Source organism: Prionailurus bengalensis, chromosome E3 (genome assembly GCF_016509475.1).
Source record: "Prionailurus bengalensis isolate Pbe53 chromosome E3, Fcat_Pben_1.1_paternal_pri, whole genome shotgun sequence".
NCBI classification, from domain to species: Eukaryota; Metazoa; Chordata; class Mammalia; order Carnivora; family Felidae; genus Prionailurus; species Prionailurus bengalensis.
The window spans coordinates 15,148,509-15,170,096 of NC_057357.1; the positions used below are offsets into that span (position 1 = coordinate 15,148,509).

General features: G+C 52.1%; 1 protein-coding gene across 3 annotated transcripts in view; it reads right to left on the minus strand.

Moving 5' to 3' along the window:
* Window positions 1-4,271: 4,271 nt before the first annotated feature.
* The window catches only part of CALN1 (calneuron 1), a 529,580-nt gene continuing 512,263 nt past the window's right edge, over window positions 4,272-21,588 (minus strand). For all 3 annotated transcript variants that reach the window (XM_043559878.1, XM_043559876.1, XM_043559875.1), the window contains one exon: window positions 4,272-11,468. In XM_043559878.1, the coding sequence (XP_043415813.1) occupies window positions 11,341-11,468 (128 nt within the window). In that variant the 3' untranslated portion in view covers window positions 4,272-11,340. The remainder of the gene's footprint in view (window positions 11,469-21,588) is intronic.

Sequence of the window (21,588 nt, forward strand, 5' to 3'; positions counted from 1 at the left end):
CATCCAACTCTTGATCTCAGCTCAGGTCTTGATCTTAGGGTGGTGAGTTCAAGCCCCGTGGGGGGCTCCACGCTGGGTGCGAAGCCTACTTTGAAAAGAAAAGGAAGAAACAGTGACAAAGTCCAGCAGCAGGATTTCTTGTAATGTGGAAACTGAGGCACCATACTCTGTCTCCATGACACCAGCCTGGGTACCCACTCAGAGACGGCTTTGATTTTACTCCCACCTTCCAGCCCGCCGCTGGCACAAAACCCCCTCATCTGCCCAGTTTCTGCAGAGCCAGGCTGATGCGGGGCGTACATGATACCGTCGCCTGAAGGTGAGCAGTTTCCCTGAACTCTGAGTATGGGGACGTCCCCACGCTTGGATGGTGGAAACTAACCAAGACAGGCTGCAGTTTGCTCTCTGGCCGCAAGGTGGAGAAGGAAGAAACGGCTGGGGAAGGTTTGAAAACAAATTCGTTTAGGTGGCTGCCTTTTTCGGCGGCTTATCGAGGGCAGAGAGACGAAACGGCCACTTGTTTTTCGGCAGCAAAAGCTACTTAGCCCAAATCTATCTGCTACCGGTTGGATACCCCAAATTTGCTCAAATTTATCATGATTTAAATTAAATTCAGTGACTCCCCCACCCCTTCTCAAACCAGAACCCCAGGTCTCCCTCAAGCCACATCAAGTCAACCACCAGGCACTGTGGCCTCTCTTTCCCCAGTCTGTCTGGGTCCTGACCTCTTCTTCCATCCCCACTCTCACTTTCTGCGGCCACCATCGCATGTCTCCCCTGGATTAATACAAAGTCTTCCAACAAGTCTCTCAGCCAAGTGCGCCGTGCCTCTGGGCTTTGCACACGCCTGATCCCTCTGCCTGTCACGCGCCGTCCCCCCCTCTGCCCGGCCGACTTCTTTGTCCTGCCCCTCCAAGAATTCCCCTACAACAAATATAAATGCGAACAATTTCAGGAAGGTGGCGTATCCGAAGAGGGAGGGGAAGGGAGAACGATAGATCTGAACTGCAGTATCCGAAGCATCTTAACTGTTTTCCTTCTTCAGGGAGGGAGGATGGGTGGGGGGTGGGGGAGGGAGAGAGAGCGTGAGAGCGCGCGCCAGAAATCTCAACCAGAACGTTGACATCTATTAGAAGTGGATGAAAGGTATACTGTTGTCTGTTTTACATGGGTTTGAGATATTTCGTAATTGAAGAGAAAAAACGTGTTAACACAACCGATGTTCTTCCTTGGTGTTGCTGTTATCTTTTGTGGTGAATCCTTCCATAAGGCTTCTGATCCTGGGCTGTAATCACAGGCTTACCTGTCTGTGCTATGAGACTCTAAGCCCCCCGGGGGTCTTGTTTATGTTTCTATCTGCCTCCTGTTAGTCCCTAGTCGACACCTGCCAGGTACCCAAATAGGTCTGTAAAGAATTGGCCGGATAGCGAAGGCTGGTGCTCCGCGGTGGGGTTGGTGGTGGCAGGTGTTGAGGAAGACCCGCAGACATGAGAGGAGGGATGGGTGTAGACCAGCTGAAAGCCCGGCCCCCATCCCAGCCCAGGGGGACCAGGCATTAAGGCTGTGAAGACCTTGATCCCGGCTGAGACCAAGCCGGTGGCATAGATGCTGTGGCTTTCAGGGAGGGTGAGGGGAGAGCCAGCGGTGAGCCCAGTTCTTTGGTGCCGGATCCAGTAGGTAGCGCCTTCGAGAAGCTTAAGGCGCTGAACCGAGCGTATCAAGGAGGATAATTCCTAGACCGGCTCGAGGAGCTCAGAAATAAACAAACATGTAAACACAGGCTCGCCTGATTTTGACCAAGGCTTGGGAGCCAGGGTGCAGGGGCGGGAGGGAAGGGAAGGCGATGGAGGGGAGGGCGGGCACAGGAACCTTGCGCCCCCAGAGAATTCGGATATCTGGGCGACGTGAGGTAATCTGGTTTGTTTATTTAGCAAACACTTATTGAGGACCTACTAGGTGCTGGGCATAATACGACACGCTAGATATAAAATGATGAGAAAAATAAGTTGTGTGGCTAAGAAGCTTAGTTCGGTCACATGGCTGGGGCTGCTCGTTCATCCAAAGTTACAGATGACCGGGAGTCTGCACAACCCGCCTCCACCCTGCACACAACAATCCCCTTCTGGCCACAGATGCCTCAGGGGCTCCCCAGCCCCCCCAAGTTCTCTTTTCTGCGACAGGGCACTTCATCCTTGGAAGAGAACCCTGGTAGGAGGCACGGAGGGCTGGCACTGGAGAGACCCTGATCAAGAAGAAACAAGTCTGTGTGGTTCCTGGGCCACGGGGGCTCGAACACATGAGGATCGGGTCTGGTCCTCTTTGTGCCGAAAGGCCTGGAAGAGCCAAGCCTGTCCCAGGGGGTGGGCTCCTGCCTGCTCTGCCATTGCTTCTGAGAGGCAGGATTTTCTGCCTGGGGCAACCGGGAGCTGGGCCAGTTGCCCCAGATGACAGCCTGAGGCTCGCATACACGTGAGCGCCTCAGAGCCTCCCCATGCCTCTACCTCCTGCTTCTTTGTCTCGTTCAAGGCTGCTTTTGTGCTCATTTTTTATAACGGCCTTATTGAGATATAATTCACACACCAGACAATTCATTCCCCCTTTCCGCTCTGTTTTCTCCTGCTGTCATCCAGATTATTAACCTCAGGGAAGACCGGGGAGGGGGAGTGTCATCTATCCCGCATACACCGCTCCCGCCCCTTTGCTTCCTGGCAGCCATGGCTTTGCCTTTGGCAAGGCAGGTGGGGGAAGACCACGAAGCACCTCCAGTTCAGGAGCCAGCGGCACCTCCGTGGGAGGGAGAGCAGAGGTCTCTGCTGCCCCACACACATCTCTGCTGCTGTGCTTAGGGCATGTGAGTTACAACTGCAACCCCAGCCTGGGAAATACTTCCCGAGAAGGCTTTACTAGGAGCATTACTGAGGGACCGCCCAGGGAGATGGCTCCCGATCCCTGGCCTGCCACTTGAGGCAGCGAACCCAAACAGTCTGAGCCAGCGTGTCCCCTTAGCACAGCCCGGAAGCTCTTCTGCGTCGAGGCACCTGCCCTTCTTCCTCATCCTAGGAAATTTGGATGTGAGAGAGCAAGGTTCTGGCTGGCTCTGAGCTGCAGGGCTGATTGCTGAACATCGCTCAAGCCAGAAGAGCTTTCTGGCCACACAAGTGGCCGGCACCACCAAAATTATGGAAAAATCCCCATGGGATTCAAAGGTACGTTCATAACTTGAGGGAGAGCTTTGATTTACCAGGTCTGAGCCAATGTTCAGGCTTCACTGTCTCTGTGGTTCAGGGGTCAGAGATTTGTCGCCCCACCCCACCCCCGTGGGACTTTTATCCTGCAGGACACTCCATGCTGGGGTAATTACCCCAGAAGAATACATATTCGTGACTAAATGCTCCTTGATGATAAAAAAAAATATATTAAAAATCAGATCAGAGAGGATAAAATCCAAGTTATTATCACTGGAATTTGCCAGAGGCCCCCTTTAGCAGAGAGAAAACCATGTGTTTTATGCCGAGAACACTCTATTTTAAGAATTTTTAAACCATAACAAATGCTTAGTGATGTTACCTTGTAAGTTGCCCCCCCGAGAAGGTGTTATAAAATGCAACAGTGAACAAGGGGTCTCCTGGGAGATCCTGGGAGAGTCTACCCAAATGGATACTCAGCTTGTTGCCTCAGTACAAGACATTTGGGAAAATGTGTGATAACATTTTTGAAAGGTAAAGAAAAAATAGATGCCCTCATGGTTTCTGGCATCAGGAGGTCAAGGTTCTGGTCCAAACTCAAGCGGGATCTCTTAGTGTCCTTAAGTCACTTAACTTTCTGGTGTTCTTCTTTTCCCTATTGATAGAAGGGAATGGGTGTCTCTTTTTATGCCTGAGAAGCTCCAATAACACTGCAAATTCCAGAAGTTTAAGGGAAAGCTATGTAATGCCTGAATGCTAACATTGGGGAAGAATTTGGCAAATGCAATCCCGAAAGGGTGACACTGTTAGCTTGGGTGTCTGCAAATGTCTGCCCCTGGCCAGAAGATGTTTTGTTCTTCTTCACCATATGATCCATAACCAGTTTATCCCCCCTTATGCCAATCATTCCCTTCCAAAGCCCGACCGTGAGGACCAGATCCCCAGCCGCTTTCCTGATCCTTGCTTCTTGGAAGAAGGTGATGCCAGACTGCCGTCCAAATGGGTCTGGTTGCCCTCCAGGGTCACAGGAGTGAATTTTGTGACAGGTTTGCAAGCCACACCAGAGATAATGAACTGAATCTCTCCTCAAAAGAAAAAAAAAAAACTTTTATTTTTTTCTATTGCATAAATAATGGTAAATTAGACTCTTTTTTTATACAGATTATATATTTACAGACAAGTCTGGTTACAGAAAACATCTGGTAAATATGGCAGTCAGTTTTCCTTTATACACTAAGAGGACATATTAATAATATATACTTCATTGGATTAGTAAGTTGCATGCCAAGTTAATTTATATTAATATTTACATTTTATATAAAGATTTCCTTTTGACTAGTCTGCTGACTCCCATCACTTAATAGCAGAAATAATCATCTAACACGGAATGAGGAAAAAAAAAAAAAAAGGAACATGAATGAGGTAAATGGGAAGACTGTGACCCAGGATTTCAGTCTGAGTGGCCCATTCTGGAAACGAGAGCTGTCAGGCTCCAGGCATACTGATCCTAGGATCCTCAGCTGTGCTCCAGTCTGCTCCAGCCACTAACTATACTGTGCTTTGAGAAACAAGTCACGTCTCCAGTCTAATGACTCCTGGGCTCACTGACCCCACCCCCTCCCATCCTCAAAAGATGACAGTTTGCCAGCCCACTGCCTGACCAGACTTTCTGGATCTGATTTCTATCCAAGGCCACGGTCTTTGGTTAGTCCTTGGATAAACAGCTTCTTCTTGGATTTCAGAACTGGTGGGGGGGGGAGTCAAACCCCACTAAGAAGCCATTCAAGAACCCCTGAAACCAGATTTCCAGGTCAGAAAGGAAGAATATTCTTTGATTTTCTTTGGGGAGAGCCGAGAGACCCTGGCTTGTGTAAGATTCTACCAGGAGCCGAGAGGACCCTTTCCTTTCCGGACCAATCTGGGTCTTTCCAGGGAAGGTCAGTAGGGCTTCTATGAAAACAAGCTTATGTGAAAATCTCAGTCCAATTCAGGTAGAGGTAAAGGAACAGAAACCTAGGATGTTATGTTGTCATGGGGCAGAAGGGCTAGGGATTTTATGCGTCCAGGGGTCACTCTTGTCCTGCCCTCCACCCCTCACCAGGGTCGGTGTTTCCAAAGCAGGCACCTGTGCTCAGCATCCCTCAGCCTCCAAGAGACCATCCCGCAGCGGCTGGTCTCCCCAGACTGCTAATCTCATTCCTGACAATCGTGAGAGACGGTGACTCTCTCCCTTCTGCAGTGTTAGGAATAATTGCAAACCATTATCACATATACCGGAATGGCCAGGAAAAAAACAAAAAAAAAAAAAACAAAAAGAAAAAGAAAAAAGAAATGACCGGAAGTTGTGCTCTTTATTCAGTAGCTTCCAGTTAGGCTTTCTCAGATGGAGAGACACCCACTTTGTCCTGGGATCTGGCTTTGTTTCACTCTACTGATCCCGGAATTCTCATGCCCGTGATCTGCCATCAAGTGATCAAATCCCCTTACTTTTCGCCCTGGCTAAGCCCATCTTCGATGTTCCCTTGAGTCAGCAAGACCTTAGGGAGTCAACAACACCTCTTACTTGCAACACACCACGCATTTGACGGAAACCAATTTGCATTGTTTCACCTACAGACAACGGACACCAAAAGAGATCCTTTATCACAACTGCCTCTTGGGACCCGTGTGAGAAAAGAAACCGCCAGTCCCCAGTTCACGCGGGAATCCGGCCCCTCTCAACTCTAGGCATCATCTTGACTTGTTTCAGAGTCACGATGGGCGGGCTCTTCTGGTTTCCCTTCCCTTTTGCTTTAGCGATGAGAGAGCTGAGGCCAGGAAGGGAACGTCACTCAAATGATCGGGCTGGTGGGCGGCCGAAGCACGTGAGGTCCTGCACGCGATCGTGCTCCCTTACGTCTGGCTCTACCCTCCGCTCTCCTGGCCTCAGTTCAACAGGTCTGAGCCCAGACACAATGCCCCCCGGGGGGGGGGGGGGGAGGCATTTTGAGCTTGGCAGATGTCCCGTCCCCCAAGGAAAGACGAGCTATGGCCTCCACTTGATGTCTGCCACCACCCGTGTCACTGGGGTCAGGTTGATGGGCAGCCCCGTGGCACTCAGTCCCCCGCAGGCCACAGATTCAGGGAAAGCGTCCAGAGACCAGCCTCTGCAGCCCTTTCACTTGGACAATAACTTCTAACATTGTGAGAAGCACTGTTTTGAAAGCCAACCCATCAAGCTCAAGGAAAAGAGGCGGATGAGGGCTCCACCCACCATGGGTGTTGAACCGATTAAGCTACCCAAAGCCGGGGCAGGCAGGGGGCAGGGGGCTGGGCGGGTCTTGTCCGGGTCCAGAGGGCTGTCTTATGGGACTGGCAAAACCCGATTTTTTGCGGCTATTACCTCAAGCCAACGGAATCAAATTAATTTTGCCGTGAAGACTTTCCGAGCTTCGTCACCGCGTCCCTTGAGACCATAGAAAGAGGGTCCCAAAACCAGTATAAAGTAGAAACCATAGTCATGCGCTGTGGCCATGCGCATTAGCAAACGAGCACGGCAGACTAAGAGAAGTGTGTGGCTGGTGTGTGCATTTGACCTTATTCCTCCCCCAACCGTCAATGGCAAGGCCACATAGCTGAGGACAGTCCCCTGAGTGATTTAGTCAAAGGAAGTATGAAGTGAAGCTGGACAGTTCTGACATTTAGATGGCTGTGGAGACAGGGTCCACAAGGGGCAGCCCGCCCCTCCTCCACTTTGCTAGTGGTTCAAATAATTCCACTGGAAACCCCTAGCTGCTGAAAAATGTTACTTTGCTATTTCTGATGGATCTTCCCCTCCCCCCCCAACCCCTTCCGGGACAGCCGAGTAATGAGGAGGTGAGGAAAGACGGCTATGGCGAGGGCTTAAGGTTCCAGACTCTTAGCCCCGTGAGGATCCCTGAAGAGGCCAACGGGAAAGTTGTGAACTCGGGTCACTGCAGACAGACGTTCTCCAGAGAGTAGTCCTCCTGGGAATACAACCGGTATGTGCCCGAGTCCGGAAGCCTAAGCTCGGCCTGTCTGTATCATCGTGGCGCTATGGGAAAAGGGACTGTTCCCTGCAATGGGGTTTCAGATCTCCCTACAACTCCGTGGAGCAGCCATGGGCTTTTGGAGAAACAGTGCAGTGAAATGACCCAGTCTGGTTGGGGACCTCCAGCTGGGAGGAGCAGAGCTCAGCAGCGACCGCGACCATGGAGAGAAAATGGCACAGCAGAAACAGGGTTTCATGACATGTAGCCACACACGTGGCCAGGCCAGCCAACCCCAGGACCTGTGCTTGGCCATCACACCCTCCCTCCTCAGTCATGGTCCCGGGGAGGCTGCCAGCTACAAGCTAAGAGCAAACCTCGCTTTGATTTATAACCTGAGTCTGGACTGAAGCCTAGAGAAGGCATTTAGAATGAACGAGAAATTTCCCCCTCCCAGTTCTTAGATGCATCACTTAACGATTCTCTGCATGGGAGGTGAGGGGCATGACCCTCAGCATGACCTTGCCAGCTTTCACTAGGTTCTCTGGCTAACCGCAACAGACCACTCGTCATGTGCGACTTGAGACGGGGGACAGGTATGGAGAAAGGACACGCCTCGCGGTACACGTCTTGTTCTCTGCAAATAAAACACCTAGAAAGTTCAGAAGCCTCTGGGCTTGCCTAAGACCCCACGTAAACCTCAGTTCACTTCAGTTCACATTTCTGGCTTGTGGGAGAGCCGTCTCAACAGGCCAACAGATGCTTTTAAAGATTGAGGCTTAAAATATTTTTTGCCTTCCAAATGACATTTCTTTTCGCCCAGATGAAGGGGTCCTTGCTCTGGGCCCTGGGAAGGGTGGGGGGGGAGGAGGCGGAGTGGGGAGAATACCACCAGGCTTTCAGGTAGCTCCTGTTCTCCCGAGCACATGGAAGGATGGTTTCAAAACACCAGAGAAGGCAGAGAAACCGCCAGATTTTTTTGAGAGTAATTTACCCCACCAGGGGGGATATGGGTGCACAGAGCCCGGTGTTCTTTAAGAAAATGTTCCCTATTTTTGTGTGCCTTGGCAAACTCAGGGTGGAATGCGAGGGTTGCCATGGCAACATCACCCCCCCCTCTTTTTTTTTACGGATTGGTCACGTGGGACCCACGCACATTCTGGAAGCCACTTCTAATAGTTCCCATGCTGGGTCCTGTCTGGGGGCTCTGTCTGCTTCTGGAGTGATAGGAGACAGCTTTTTTGTGGGGCCAAGGGGACCAGGGTCTGCATCCCTTCCTTGTCCCCCTAGCAAAATGCCTCCCTGATCATCCCTTGTGTGGTCTGGGGGGCACGTGTGCTTACAGCAAGAATGAGCCACGCTTTAACCATGAGCATAAGTGCTGTGTGTGTGCGTGGTGGGGGTGGGGGGGCACGGGGCTGAAGTAGCTCTGGAATGGACAGGACCTGGGGTGGGGCTGCAGAAAGTCAACATCTTAAGTCTTACAAAGAATCCCGACGCCTCTGAAAGACTGTCCAGGCAAAGCAGCCAGGGCTCACCTCACAGACACAAGCTCTCGCCTCCCAAAGGGTCAGGAGCGCCCCTAACTCTGGGCTGTCTCCCCACACTTCAGCTCCTGGGTGCCATGCGTGACGCCACCATGGTGGCAGGTCAATTCCAGCCCACCCCAGAGGAAAGTTCTATAGCTTCCTTTTTGTCCTCTCTCCCTGCAAGGGACGCCTGCTCCTCGAATCCCTCCTGGGTAGGATTCGCGGGTCACTGGGAGAGGAAAAGGGTCCTGTTTAGGGAGAGGATGCTGAGGCCTCGAACAGGCTGTTGGTGCCTCTCCAGAGCTCTCTTTACTCTCCGCCCCTGCACAACGGCTCATTTCTCTTCTAAGCCGCACATCCTTCGGGGACCCGGTTCTCCAGGGGGAGGCACAGAACTTGCAGACAGCCAGCCTTTGAAGAAGCGTTGCGATCCCCTCTCACGGGGCAGCGGCCTTTGGGAGTCCTCCCGGGGTCTCTAGTCTGGCTCCCCAGGAGGGCACGGCCTAGAGGTTCAGGGGGTCCTTCCCATCCAAGTCCAGTTGTGGGGGGGGGGGAAGGTAAGCAGCTTGGGGCAAAAACTAATGACGCAGTCATCTTCTGTGTTAGTGTTCTGCGCTCGGACCTGTCCTCCTTCTGGAAGCCCATCCTGAAGGGACCGTGGGGAGTCGGGCAGGGTGAGAGAGAGGAGGCAGACGTGCACTGGGTATTGTGGCAGGGTGGAGCGGGCAAGGGGGAGAGGCAGGCTGTTGCCTTCCTTGGCCTGGAAGGAACTCCCCGTAAGACTCTGGGCATTTTCCCAGCAGGACCCTCAACCCCCAGGGCTCTCGGGAGCTCACACCTGCTCCGTACTATGGCTCAAACCCTAGTTTTACTTGTGCTCATCAGGAATATTTGCGGGCTCCCACCGTGGGGAAGTTTCTACCGCTGCCCCCAACCCCACCCCCCAGGCTGCTGCAGGAAGTGCTTGCAGAGTCGAACTGGAAAAAGACCCTAAAAGGACAAGTCAGGTTGGAAAAGGCGGAAAGGGAGAAAACGGAGAGGCAGGGGCCCCTGAGGGAGGGGTTCAGGGGACCCCCCCCCCCCCGCAAAACCTAGAGATGAGACATTCTGGCACCTCCATGCTGGAAGACAGGAGAAAAGGGAGAGGGAAAAAGCACGTAGCTTCAGGATGCAATGGAAAGAAAGGGGCGCGACACCATTCTACTACAGAAATAAAGACCTGAGCTTGGAAAAGTGCAAAGGAAAACACGGCATGGAAAGGTCATGGGCCGATCGGACTGTGCAAGCTTGAATCAATAGCGGTGGCTGAGACGGCGTCTGGGAAAAGTCGGGAAACTACAGGTTGACATGCCACTGAAGAGGGACCCTGGGCTTCGGGTCCCCCCCCCCCAGCAGTACTCCGCAGGCAGGAGCGAATTACCTGCTGGCTGCGCTGCTTCCCGTCTCTTTGTTTCCCCGGGTGGGGGGAAAACGAGTCAGTTGCAGAATCTGACCGCTGCAAGAGGTGATGTACGTTTCCGTCTTTCCACTGTGGACCGTATTTCTCTTTTGCTCGGGGGAGGACTAACAAAGCAAGTTGGAAACGGAGGAGAAGATAAGGTGCTCGAGGCCCTTCGCTGACCGAGGTCTGCTGGCACGGAGGCGGGTTCGGGCTCCGCGACTCCGGGCGAGTGGGGTGTGAGGGTCCCAGGCCCTCCCCGCACCCCCCACCCCCGAACTACCTGGCCCACCCGAAAGAGGCGGGGACGCATGTCAGAGGACGAGCTTATACCGGGAGTAAGCGATTAGGAAAGGGGAATGTCACACACGAAGGAGCCCAGTATATACGTCTGTCTACATGTCTATGTTACAGGGATGCCCACGAGAATGCTTTTTTTTTTTTTTTTTTTTCCACTAATGGCAGCACAGGTGGCAAAAGCCGGGAGAAAGGCTCTCTGCAGATTCCAAAATGCTGGTGCGCGATGGGCTCTAGGAACAGAAAGCCAAGTGCCGACGGAAACCGAGAGCTCCCCAACTCTGCCAACAAGAGTCCTCTAGAAAAGGCAGTAAGAACGGAAGCGAAGGGGTGCGGCGCTGCACCCCGCTCGATGGCTTTCCCCTCACGCCTTGGGGTGGGGGGTGGGGGTGGGGGGCTCCACTGGGTGGAGGAAGGAAGCCCCCTCTTCCGTAGCAACCCAGCAGCCAGCCTCTTGGGACTGAGGGTTCCCGCAGCCGGGAGTCTCCAGCGGACCCCTGGGGTTGAAAGGACGGGGGGCACGGAGGTGGCCGCGGGCTGACGCCTCGCCCTGGCTCTCTTACACCGCCAGCCTGGGTGGCCCCTGGAATCCCGGGATGGAAATGAAGTCTCTCTTCAGAGTTCCTAGGGGTGGTTGAAGCAGTCACTGGGAACTCCTGGCTATTTTATTGCATTAGGAAACAAAACCATTAAAGCATTTAAGACAGCCCTTTGGTGTCCCTGCCAAGGAGATGAAGTGAATGGGCAACACCTGTTGCACTGCAGCCTTGGGGGGTCTTCGCCCGACCGTGCCTGACCGTGCCTGGTCTGCAACCGTATCTGCTTTTGCGGAGGAACAGAGTCTGCCCGCTGGGCATGCGCATGCGCGGTGAGCTGGGCACGCAGCCCGGTGGGGGGGCGGCCTACTCCATGCCGCTCCGGAGGATCTGGTTGGCCGCGATCAGCATGACGCTTATGATGAAGGCCATGGCGAAGGCGCAGATGAGGCTCTTGCGGACGCAGGTCTGCCTGTTCTGTTTCTGCGCATGCACTGGGGTGGGAGGTGGGGGTGGGGGTGGGGGTGGGGAGGGCAAGGAGACGCGGGGTGGGGGTGGGGGAGTGGGGAGAGGGGGGGGAGAGAGAAGAGAGAAATGACACAGTGAGACGGGCTGACCATCTCCTCGTCAACAAGCCCAGTTCCGAGGCTGAAGACGGGTCACACCGACAAGCATGCCCCGGACCATCCTCGGACACTGAACACCACGTCCTCTGGCAAACCGTGCGAAACAGTCAAAACTTGACCAGAAGCCAAGAGAGATGTGATGCTCAGAGGAGGGTACAAACTTCCGGGTGCAGTAGAGCGCCAGTGACTTTCTGCGCAAGAAGAGAAATGTAACGTTTTGGAGTTTCGCAAAAGGCACCGTCCGGGCACCGCTGTGTCGGTTTCTGCAGAACGCCGGGCTCCCATTTCTGAGGCAGCTGCTAGATTCAGATGCTTCCCTACGTATTCACGCTGGGCCGGAAGCAACTTACCTTCCAGAATTGTTCTTGGGTGGCTGCTGGTCGGGATGACCCTAAATGACTTCTGGCATTACTTGAGTTATGCACGCCAGGGGGGGGGGGGGGGTTGGGTTCTAAGGAGGGGTCCCTGGGCAAGCAGCATACACATCCCTGGGAGGTTTTTAAAAAAAAATTTTTTTTAATGTTTATTTATTTTTGAAGGAGAGAGAGACAGAACATGAGCGGGGAAGAGCAGAGAGAGAGAGGGAGACACAGATCTAAAGCAGGCCCCAGGCTCCGAGCTGTCAGCACAGAGCCCGCCGTGGGGCTCGAACTCACAAACCGCGAGATCATGACCTGAGCCGAAGTCGGACGCTTAACCGACTGAGCCGCCCAGGCACCCCCATCCCTGGGAGCTTACTGAAAATGCAGTTGCTCATGCTGGACCCCACGCCCAGTCTACCGAATCAGAAACTCCAGGAATGGGGCCAGTGATCTGTGTTTGTGTGGACAGGACCGGTGGGAACCCAGGAGAGAGTCACAAAGCTCTGTCAGACCTCTCACAGGCAGGGCGTCCCCGCCCCCACATCCTGGGGCACCAGGGGTCTGCCCTTGGGTCCTGGGATTGTATTCTTTTCATCCTTTTGTTGGGCTATGTCTTGCAACAGCATTTTTATAAGGCCTTTAAGAAACCATTGGTAGGTCTGCATCAGTTGGGAAAGTAATATGGACCAGAGACAGATGGAAATCACCAGAAAGTAAAGTTTTGGTCAAGTGTGCCGAGGCAGAACAGATCTCTCTTCCAGGCATTGCTTCCTATACCAGAACTTTTTTCCTTCTTTGAGTCTGCACCACCCCCTCCCCTCCCCGTCTGTCTGTGCATCCGTGATCTTTGCACACAGTTTACCACTTAGCATAGGAAAGAAATCTGTGCCCTGGAGGCAGCTGGGAAGCTGTGTACAGCAGAGCTACTCACTGGACCAGTGGCAACAGCACCATCTGGGAGTTCGATGTAAATGTAAATTCTTGGGTCCCACCGCAGAATTCCCGAATCAAAATCTCTGGGGGTGAAGGCCAGGAATTTATGAATGAATAAGTTCTTCGGGTGATTAGGGAATTGCTAGGCCCCACCCCCAGAATTTTTGATTCAGTAGGACTAGGTGGGGCCAAAAAATTTGATAGAGTTTGAGTTGCTGGGGACCTGACAGGTGTGTGTGTGTATGTGTGTGTGTGTGTGTGTGTGTGTGCGTGCTCGTGTGCGCGTGTGTGTGTTAGGGACATAGGGTGATGGGTATCGGGGAAGATGGTTCTTCAGATTCAGACGTTAAGAAACCCAATGCCAGGGGGCACCTGGGTGGCTCAGTCAGTTGAGTGTCTGACTCGATTTTGGCTCAGGTCATGATCTCATGGTTGCGAGGTCGAGCCCCACTTCTGTACTGACAGCATGGAGCCTGCTTGGGATTCTCTCTCTCTGCCCCTCACCTACTCACGCTCTCTCCTTCTCTCTCAAAACAAATAAATAAACTTAAAAAAAAAAAAAAAAAGAAACCCAATGCCAGAAGAACAGCAGAACATTTTCAGATTACCTTCCATTTTGAAAAGAGGTCCTTCTGCTGGACGTTATACTCTACCTTTGCAAACCTCCAGCTGAGGGAAAGTGGTTTTTCTTTGGATCGGATCGGATTATGGCATGGAGAGAGGAGGTGTGTGTGCGGGCGCGGGGGAAAGATAATGCAATTTCCCTTCATATTGCTTGCAATCTCTCTGTACGAAAGAAGAATGGCGAGAGAAAAAGGTCAAGGTAGGGTCCACATGCCGTTCAAGAACCTAAAAGTCATTCAATTTCAAGTACGTCTTCTCCTTGACATTCGGGGGCTCCTCTGAAATCCCTGGAAATCACAGGGAAGAAGTGGGAAGCCGGGGATGTTTCCAAAGACAAATGGAGCTTTCTCTAAGAGAAGGGGTGTCGGGGGCTTGTCAGGGGGCCTCTGTAAATTACATCAGGAGGGTTTCTCCAGCAAGCCACGTGTCACAGAGACCCAGGGCCCCGTGACGCAGCTCTGCCCCCACCCCCAACACTCGTTGATTACTTCTGCACTCTTAGGTGCTGTCTTTTTTTGTTTTAATGTTTTTATTTATTTTTGAGAGAGGGAGAGAGAGCAGGAGCGGGGGAGGGGCAGAGAGAGAGGGAGACCCATAATCCAAAGCAGGTTCCAGGCTCCGAGCTGGCAGCACAGAGCCTGAACCGGGGCTCGAACTCACGAACCATGAGATCGTGACCTGAGCCAAAGTCGGACGCTCAACCGACTGAGCTGCCCGGGTGCCCCTCTTGGGTGCTGTCTTGTTATCTTTAATCCTGGATCCCCTGGGCTTTTGCTTCCCTTGGGTGATTGAAAGTATTTTTGGTTCCGTTCTCAACTTGCTGATCATGTCTGGGTCTTAGAATCTTACAAATTCTTACCCGGAGAAAGAAGATTTCCTTGGTGCCGAGATGCCCCCATCCCAGGACTGGGCAAATATAAAAAAAAAAAAATGCCAGCCCTCCCTCGGTAAGGAAAAAAGGAGGTGGCGTTTAAGAAGGAAAGAGCCAGGGCTGAGAATAGGAGGATGGGAAAGTGGCGTATCTGGCATTTTCTGAGGGCTGGCTAATTTATTCTGGGAAGTTCCTCAGCATAAACATGCTTCTGAAGGCAGTCATCTACCTTTCCTTCCTGGGGGCTAGCGAAGGCCGAGAAAAATTGTGTGATTACGCTGAGGGAGAAATTTTTGGCTGAAGCCCTTCTTTGTGAAGGACACTCGGAAAACAAGGTTACAGGCGACAGGATTATCCCGCAGGAGCGTGGCTGCACCTTTGATCTGAAAATCCTTCAAAGCAGTAGGAGGGGAGAGATAAGGAAGGAGGAAAGGCCTGGAGACCTAATAGAGTCTACTTGAGGCCATGCAAATCCCAGTCTAGACCAAAGTCCTATAAGCAGGGTGGCACTCCCAGCTTGCTCCTCTCGGTGGCCCTGAAACATCATCATTTCAGCCTCTGTGCCTCCACGAGAATCCTGTGACATCCAGTTCTCACGTTGTCATAAATCGTGTGGCAGAGTAAAAAAAGTCATGATTTCGGAGCCAGACCCAAGTCTAAATCATAGCTGTTCCACCTCTCGCCTGTGTGACCTTGGGCAAGCAAAACTTCCTCCGGCCTCAGTTTCCTTATCTATAAAATGGGAGCATCTATAAAATGGGAGTAGTAAAAACTGCCTTGTTGTGAAGAGTGAGGATATATGAAGGTACTAGGGTATGTTTGTGCCCACGGAGTGCCAATTCTCTTTTGTAAACCTTTAAAAACTTTTTTAATGTTTATTTTTTGCGAGAGAGGGGGAGGGGGAGAAAAATGTGGGGGGGGGGCCGAGAAAGGGAGACAGAGAATCCCAAGTGGGCTCCACGCTGACAGCGGAGAGCCAGATGCGGGGCTTGAACTCACGAACCGTGACATCGGGACCTGAGCCAAAGTCGGACACTTAACCTACTGAGCCCCCCGGGCGCCCCCAGAAACCTTTTCAAAACTTGCCTTCACTTACCGAACCCCGCCTGAATAGGCCAGCGTGCTCTACACATGTCATCACAGACCTGCATGGTGTCCCCGTGAGAGCTGGGTGTGTGACTGTCCCTTGACAGGTGGGAGCCTCTGAAGCTCCACGAGGTGGAGTCCAAGTTCATTTGGCCAATGGCACAGGTGGGGCTCGGGCCAGGGTCTGGTTCTAACACCCGGGTTTAAAACTTCTGCACAAACTCTGCCTTCTTGACCTTTCGCTTAGCGACAGGACACTCAGCGATAGGAAGATCCAAAGAAAAGCCACTTCAAACCCCTGATGTGCTTGACGGTACAGCCCGTCCCGGGTTAATGTGTTTGTTGATAATAATTCAAGGCCCGTCTTCGGCTCTCACACATTTGCACTGTGCTACAGTTTGGGGTTTTACTCTGTGTCTGGGGTTTGCTTCCCCAGCAGAACTCCGGCTCAGCCCAGGATGACCTGTGACTCCGGGTTAGGGCTTCTCTTAACCACCGCGTAGGAACAGCCCCGGGGCAAGCGACTGAACCTCTCTGAGCCTCAGTTTCTCTCTCTGGGCAAGGAGGTGATGCTAACTATTCTGCTAATGTCGAGCATCATCTCAAAGATGAATGAGCGGATACAAAAAGTGAAAGCCACACCCAGCTGTGAATTGCCAGAGAAGTGCAAGACGTCCTTGTATCCCCTGAGGGCTGGAGGAAAGGTCTGCTCATTTTTCTCCCGTGCTGGAGTGAGCATCCGAGCAGTGCTCCCAGACCTTTGCCGTGGTCCCTTCCCTCGTGAATTCGTTCCGGGCTGCAGTGAAACTCACCTTCCCAAAGCAGCACTTAGTATGCGCCACGGATTCCCGCAACCTTTCTGCAAACGCTTTCTTGCTGGGGAAGCGCGTGCCATCCAGCATCTCAGCTCAGCTGGGAGGACCGCCGACCACCTCCTGTCCCTTTCCCACCTCTGCTCCTAGACCACTGTGCCTCCTTGCCGAGCAGCTTCTGTTTCAGGCAAGCAGGGGTCCCCACGCATCCCCACAAGAGACTGTGCGATGCAGTCCAAGGCTTGGCGCCCATTCTCTCTGCTGGGGGTGCCCGCTGACCTTCCCTCTCATTTCTTCTGGGCGTACCCCAAACCTCTCTTCCCTAGGAGGCTTCTCCTGAATGTCTTGCTCTCATAGAGCCTGATCTTTAAATTTTTGTAATGATTGGACTCTTTTTTTTTTTTTATGTTTATTTATTATTTTGAGGGAGAGGGACGGGGAGAGAGAGAGAGAATCCCAAGCAGGCTCCGCACCAGCAGCGCGAAGCCCGGCGTGGGGCTCGAGCCCACGAACTGTGAGATCACGACCTGAGCTGAAACCAAGAGTCGGATGCCTAACCGACGGAACCACCCAGGCGCCCCATGGACTGGTCTGTCAATGCTTGCTTATTTTTAATTGAGATGGCATTCCCATACTGTAACATTCAGCCTTTCAGCGTGGACAGTTCAGTGGCACTCACCAGGTTGGGAAAGAATCCCCACTACCCAATTCCAGAATGTGTTCGTCACCCTAAAAAGAAACGCCACACACGTTAGAAGTCACGCTTCGTCCCTTCATTCCTGCCTCCCCAGCCCCTGGCAATCGCTAATCTCCTTTCCGTCTCTATGGAGATACGTAGTCCGGGCATCCGGCATAGCAGATACATGCAAATGTACAACGTGAAGCCTTTTTCGTCTTACTTCTTTAACTTGGCCCAGCCCATGCATGCTGTAGCATGTGTTGGTCCTTTATTTCTCTTTGTGCCACCTTTTGTTTCTCCGCTCACCAGCTGATGGACGTTTGGGTTGTTTCCAGTTTGGGGCAATTATGCATAATGCTGCTAGAACATTCTTATACAAGTTTTTGTGTGGACGTGTTTCCAGCGCTCTTGGGTCCAGATCCAGGTAGGAGTCCAATTTCTGGGTCATATGGTAACTCTTTTCGAGGAACTTGCAACTGAACACCGAAAATGGCAAGAATGTATCATGCTGCTGGCAATCTTTTCCATGTTTCTCTTCCCATGGGGCCCGAGCTCTCTTTCCAGCAGAGTGGTTGACATAGGAGCCCAGAAGGAACATGGGGGGAAATTGACACAGGAGCACATAGAAGTGGGGTCTCCAGTTTTCTTGAATGCTTGGTAGCAAGTCCTAAACACCTACAGACTCCTGGATGCTATACGGCAGGACCTGGGCTTGTGAGCTCAAGCATCAGACAGGTTTTGCTTTGTTATTTTACCAGATTTAGGGGCGCCTAGGTGGCTCGGTCGGTTGGGCGGCCGACTTGAGCTCAGGTCGTGATCTCGCGGTCTGTGGGTTCGAGCCCCGCGTCGGGCTCTGCGCTGACAGCTCAGAGCCTGGAGCCTGCTTCGGATTCTGTGTCTCCCTCTCTCTTTCCCTCTGCCCCTCCCCTGCTTGCTCTCTGTCTCTTTCTCAAGTAATAAACATTCAAAACAAAACAAAGAACAAAACAGATTCACACTGCTCCACTCGGCAAATGACAGGCAGTGACTCTTGGGAGTTTTCTCCTGGAGTCTGCACGGATTTTGCCACGGACTGGCTGGGTGACCCTGGACGTATTGGGCTCATAATCCCTCTGGCTCAGTCTCTTCGAAATGGGGCTGCGTGTCTGGAGGCTTTGGCTCCCAAATGAGGCGAACCAGAATCATAACAATTCTGATTAATTGCCCCCACACAGACCTCTATGTAAGTGATATTTCTGGCAGGGAGCTCGGGGCTCAGGAATGTTTAAAAACAAAACAATACAAAACCCATCTTAGGTGATTCTCACAATGAGCCAGAACTACCAAGTCTGGGAGCTATTACCGCTCTGTGATCCTTCCAGGTCTCACATTTTATGATTTTATGAAACTGAATATTTCCATAGCCTAAAGTGGAACTAATTAAGAGCTCCTGAAAGTGAATATTCTTTTTTTTTTTTTGTCATTTTTAAAAAATATTTTTAGTTACTCTTGAGAGACCGAGAGAGCGAGGGAGCGAGCACGAGCGGGAGAGGGGCAGAGAGAGAGGGAGACCCGGAATCCGAAGCGGGCTCCAGGCTCCGAGCTGTCAGCACAGAGCCCGACACGGGACACGAACTCACGACCTACGAGATCATGACCTGAGCCGAAGTCGGACGCTCAACCGACTGAGCCACCCGGGTGCCCCTGAAAGTGAATTTTCTATACATCAGCGAGACCAAGAATGCTCAGGTACCCCAGGCAAGACCTGCAGACAGAGATAGATGATGTGGCCGAATAGCAGTGAGACTGCCATGTTTTATGATACCTGTTAAGGGGAAGAAGGGCCACCCCTCCTTCTGGCTCCTTCTCTACCATAAAATCGTCTCAGGTTTCTAGCCATTGGACGGCCAGGTCTTGCTTGGAGGGTTCCGCCGTGGACCCTTGGTGAGGTGGCCAGGTGTTGTTCTGGCCTTTCCGACAGACCTTCCTCTTCTGGGAACGTAATTCGTCTTTTGGTTTGGGGATTTGTAGCTCAGTCTTCAGACTGATTGAACTCTTGGTCCAGGGCTCCACCTTCCCCCTGCAGCAAACCAGACTGGCCAAGTAGAGTGTGCCGAGCTCTTGGCTGGGTTCAGGGTTAGGCATACGGGCCAAGCAGGATTGATGGGAGCCCCTTCTTGGAATGGAGGTGAATCTTCAGGGAGAGAATCCTGTCACTTCGGGGAGAGACAGCCTGCCCAAGAACGAAGCCAATGGAGAGGAAAGAAGGACAGAGACTGGGAAGGAGACAGTGACAGACTGGGGGTTGGGAGGACGAGGGAATGTCGCTTGAGCTCTTTCGATCCAGGTCAGCCAAAGTTCATCCCTTAGCCAATATTTTTTAGTTTAAGGGCGTCTGGGTTGAGTTGCTGCTACTTAAAACCAAGAGTCCTGACTGGTACTTTTAGCACCTCCGATGTTGGCATCGACTTGACTTTAGGAGTGAAGGTGTCAAGAAGAATGTTCAAACCCTGCACATTTGGTCCCCGTGCCATCCTTCAAAGACGATGTGGCATTCTAGCAGTGGGGACGCACGACGTCTCCGGGAAAAAAAAAAAATCAAATCGGGAGAACAGACCTGGGGCTAGGGATGAGCTAGTTCTGTTTCGTTGTCTGTTTTGAGTGCTCACTCCTGTGTTCAGCCTTATACAAAGTCATCTCACGTGTCACCTCATGTCCCAGCCACACGAGGCAGTCATTGTGTGATTCCCATTTCACGGATGAAGAACATTAGGCTCTTACTGTGTATGTAAGTGTCTCAGGCAAGTGACCTCAGACAGGACAAAGCAGGATTTTCAGCCAGGCCTGTCCAGAGTGCAGAGTTGGAGTCCTCAACGAGCAGGCGTACTAATCAAAACCAGTCCTCCAGCTGTCTACCTCGTGTCTCGGAATCTCATCACTCCTCACTCGTGGCTCCAGAAAACTTTCCTGCCGGACTGCTGTGAAGGATTCCCAGATAGAAGAAAAAAATCCCTTTCTGTCTGAAGTCCCAAATCTCTCTGAAAACTGTGTCCTGTCTCACCACCTGCCACGGACCCTCCGCTCCACCTTAACCTCCACCCGCAGAGAACAGGTTTTATTTAAGGAAATTCATGGCACCAGGCAAACTGAGAGCAGATGGTGCAGGAGACATGTTATGCCCTTTTCATTTGGACGGGCCTGAAATACCCAACGTGCACGGCCAGGTGATGGGACAAGGCTCCCCATCTGGGTGTGCATTTGACATCCCAATAGGAATTCTGCAGCTTCAGCAGGGACGGCTGGCCTGGAGACCTTAGATTTGGTTGCAAATTCTTTCTGACCTTCCGCTGAGCCAGAAATTGTTGAAGCTGGATGTGACCGTCATTGTCCAATCTTTGCATTGCAGAGGTGAAGAAGAGAAGGCTGAGAGTTTCTGGAGAACTTACGCAGAGTCACATATCTAGTCCAGCCAGGGGTGGGCACGTAACCCGCATGTCTGCGCAGTGATGCTTTGGGAGCTAGGGGTCTACCCGGCCCGCGTCCCCTCCTTTGACATTTATTTCTCTCGTCCATCATCCCGAGGCACTGGATGGCGCAGAACAGCTCTGCCATATGCCTTTCACAGAAACGATTTCTCCCCCCCCCCCCCCCCCCCCCCCGTTGATGATTTCGCTTTACTTCCTTCTGCCGCGCGTGTTGTCAGAATGTCTAGAAAAATCTGACAGCTGGTATTCCATTTAGGGACAACATTTGGGGGATGTGTCTTGAAAGGGCTCACACACAGTCTTGCCGCGCCTTCTACTCAACTTCCAAATATAATATGACTTTCCTGGCGATGACATGAAAAACGAGTGACGATGAAGTGCCATTCCGTAAGGGGGCCTGAGACGCCTATGTCTGGCTAAAGGGAGCCAGAGGAACAAATGAAGGGGCAGGGCCTTGTCAGATAGCCCCGGGTTCACACCCTTCCCTGGTATTTGACCTTGGACGAGCGACACCGGTCTGCTGAGCCTCGGTTTCCTCATCTGTACCAGAGGGGCCACAGAACTTCTCTCCCAGGACACGCTGACAGGTGAGTTGCTCGTGTTAACAGGTGACCGCCCCTGGCTGCCACGCCAGGCAGTTCCCTCCCGTCCCTTTCCTCTTGGACTGTATCAATATGGAGGAAGCAGTAAACTCATTAGAAGCGGTAAATCAAACTTAATATATATAATATAATTTGTTAGGTGAACCCTTAATAAGGATCCGGTGACAGGCAACTAGATGACCACAAGGTCAACCACAAGACCACTCGATTCCACATGTGTCAGCAACTGGACCCAAATAGTGAGACAAGAATTTGTCTCTCAGCGTCACTGGGCTTCTGTTCTCCAAAAGCGAAATGTCTGGTGATTACAAAGGAATCACACGGAAGCAAAACGTCTTAAACCTCTCATGTAGCCCGGATGGTGAGTGGGCATTGCGGGTAGGCACATAGTCCGGTAACTAGCCCATTTCGGTGAATGCTGACCTATTTATTTTTCCAAATAGTTAGAACACACATATTGAAAACTGACAGCTCAGAACATTGAACATAATTGATCTTAATGAGGGAATTCAAAAAGATCTGGGGCGTTGGGAACACCTGAGAGGCGTACTTTGA